This window comes from Cephus cinctus, unplaced genomic scaffold, assembly GCF_000341935.2.
Source record: "Cephus cinctus unplaced genomic scaffold, Ccin1 Ccin1_scaffold0215, whole genome shotgun sequence".
In the NCBI taxonomy this organism is placed as follows: domain Eukaryota; kingdom Metazoa; phylum Arthropoda; class Insecta; order Hymenoptera; family Cephidae; genus Cephus; species Cephus cinctus.
Window position 1 is genome coordinate 555,142 of NW_014332933.1, and position 1,984 is coordinate 557,125.

Below are 1,984 nucleotides of genomic sequence, written 5' to 3' on the forward strand. Positions count from 1 at the left end.
AAGCATGAGTTGCTTGCTTTTGTCATATTAAACTTACCGAGCTTGCACTGTGCGATCGAATTTAGGATTGCAAAGAAAAAAAGTATTTAGGCTATATCCGATGAGTTGTCTCGTTCTAAGTGTTGATTTGGGAACCAGCGATAAGTAGCGGAGGATTGTGCCCGCCAGGCTACTCGTTCGTGATCACGTTCAGCTCGGCTACGACGGGATATGCATTATCGACGGAGGCGATGATCACAAAATTCTATTCCCGGACTCGCCGCTACGATTTCTAAGTGTTGATTTGGGAACCAGCGATAAGTAGCGGAGGATTGTGCCCGCCAGGCTACTCGTTCGTGATCACGTTCAGCTCGGCTACGACGGGATATGCATTATCGACGGAGGCGATGATCACAAAATTCTATTCCCGGAATCGCCGCTACGATTTAGCGCCATGTTTTTGGTATCGCTTAAAACCGTAGCGTTGTACATCTCCCTACTGATCTCTGGCCTAAAACCGGAGCGTTGTGCATCTCCCACTCATCTCTGCGGAGACGTTTCCACGGACCGGCAGAAGCCCGGGTGTGATGACGTGTTAGTTGCTATTTAGTGTAATGCAGGTTAGATTTTTGTAGGACGGATTCTGATATAAGTAAACAGAAAAAATGGTATGTTTTTTTTCTTAGCAATATTAAAAGTGTTCATCTTTATTCATCGGTATGTTGTAATATTAAAAATTTACAGTCAACAGCTATGAAAAAGGAACTGGCCAAGGCAAAGAAGGTTTTGCATCCAAATAGCAGGAAGTCAATTGCTATCATAAAGAAAACTCACAAGTATGTTATTAAGTCATAATTTTAGATTATGTGCAGTTATAAATAATAAAAGTAAACCGAAACAGTAATAGGTTTTTAAAATTTTAAAAATCTGATTTCGATAGTTACTACTAAAAACGTTTTATGTCCTTAGGATATCCAATAGGGAAAAGGCAAAACTAGGTTGTGCAATTAAACAAAATGTGATTGGAGAGAAGATGCTATGGATGCAAGAACATATGGTACCAGATGTCTGTCCCTATACACCGCAACTTACAGCAGATTTACTTGAATTGTAAGTGACACGTAAACTTAGAATGTTTACTATGTTACTTATTCCAATGCTTATCAAATTATTAGATATATGGCTCGCCATGATAAAGAATTGGAACAAATTTCAATAAAACATTCAGTTGGTGGTAGAAGACACCGACAGCATGCCAGTAGAGAAGATATTATAAGAATGACAAAGGAACGTGAGAGGGAAGAATACAACACATGTGGAATAGGTTGAGAAATAGCCTCTTTGTCTACAATGGAAAGCAGAACTTTTCGTCAATATTTATTTTTCACACTTTTTTGTAGAAATCCCAGATATTCTGAATTCAACGCAATGTACCATGCTTCGGAAATGGGACGGTGAGCTGAGATACCTTCCTAATTTCGAATTTAGAAGATTTGGGAAGAAACACCTAAATGAGCTGGCACAGAAGAAAAATAAACCACCTAGGCAGCTTTTGCAGAAAGTATCAAATTCAATACCCTCAGTTGATGAGTTAACTGAAAATGTACAGTCACGCCAAAGAGAAGTCAGTACAGCAGACTGATGATTCCTCAGGAGTGAATACAATGGAACTAGAATAAATGATTTTTTATAAATAACCCATAACATTCTCACTCGTCGTTTAAATCGTGAAAGTATAACTTATGCAACTCAAATTTCTGGATGCTAAGTCGCAAAGTGAATCTAACTTGTGAAACAAGTTAGCCCATAGTAGCTCTGAAACCGCCATTACTAATTACACGGCAGACACAGACGCCGAACGAAAGAAGGAGCGACGAGTCCAAAGTGGGTTGATCTTTGGTAATTTGTAATTTATTATCGGTATCTCCTGGTTCCGGACAGCCGGAGGGCAACCTCGGCCTGCTGACCTCCTTCCTGGTTTTCCTCTTGGTGCCCCCCCCCCCCC

The 1,984-nt window shown here is 40.2% G+C and overlaps 1 protein-coding gene across 1 annotated transcript; it reads left to right on the forward strand.

Annotated features, from left to right (window-relative positions):
* The first annotated feature begins 486 nt into the window (after positions 1-486).
* On the forward strand, positions 487-1,676 carry LOC107265047 (translation machinery-associated protein 16). Its single transcript, XM_015734022.2, has 5 exons — positions 487-647; positions 724-815; positions 949-1,089; positions 1,155-1,303; positions 1,380-1,676. Exons 1-5 carry the CDS (start codon positions 645-647, stop codon positions 1,619-1,621), a joined length of 627 nt encoding a protein of 208 aa, XP_015589508.1. The 5' UTR covers positions 487-644; the 3' UTR covers positions 1,622-1,676.
* Positions 1,677-1,984: the final 308 nt, after the last annotated feature.

Excerpts from the sequence above, each read along its gene's own strand:
- LOC107265047 (XM_015734022.2), top strand. Across the intron at positions 816-948 it reads ATCATAAAGAAAACTCACAA|GATATCCAATAGGGAAAAGG; the intron begins GTATGTTATTAA and ends TTATGTCCTTAG. Across the intron at positions 1,304-1,379 it reads ATACAACACATGTGGAATAG|AAATCCCAGATATTCTGAAT; the intron begins GTTGAGAAATAG and ends ACTTTTTTGTAG.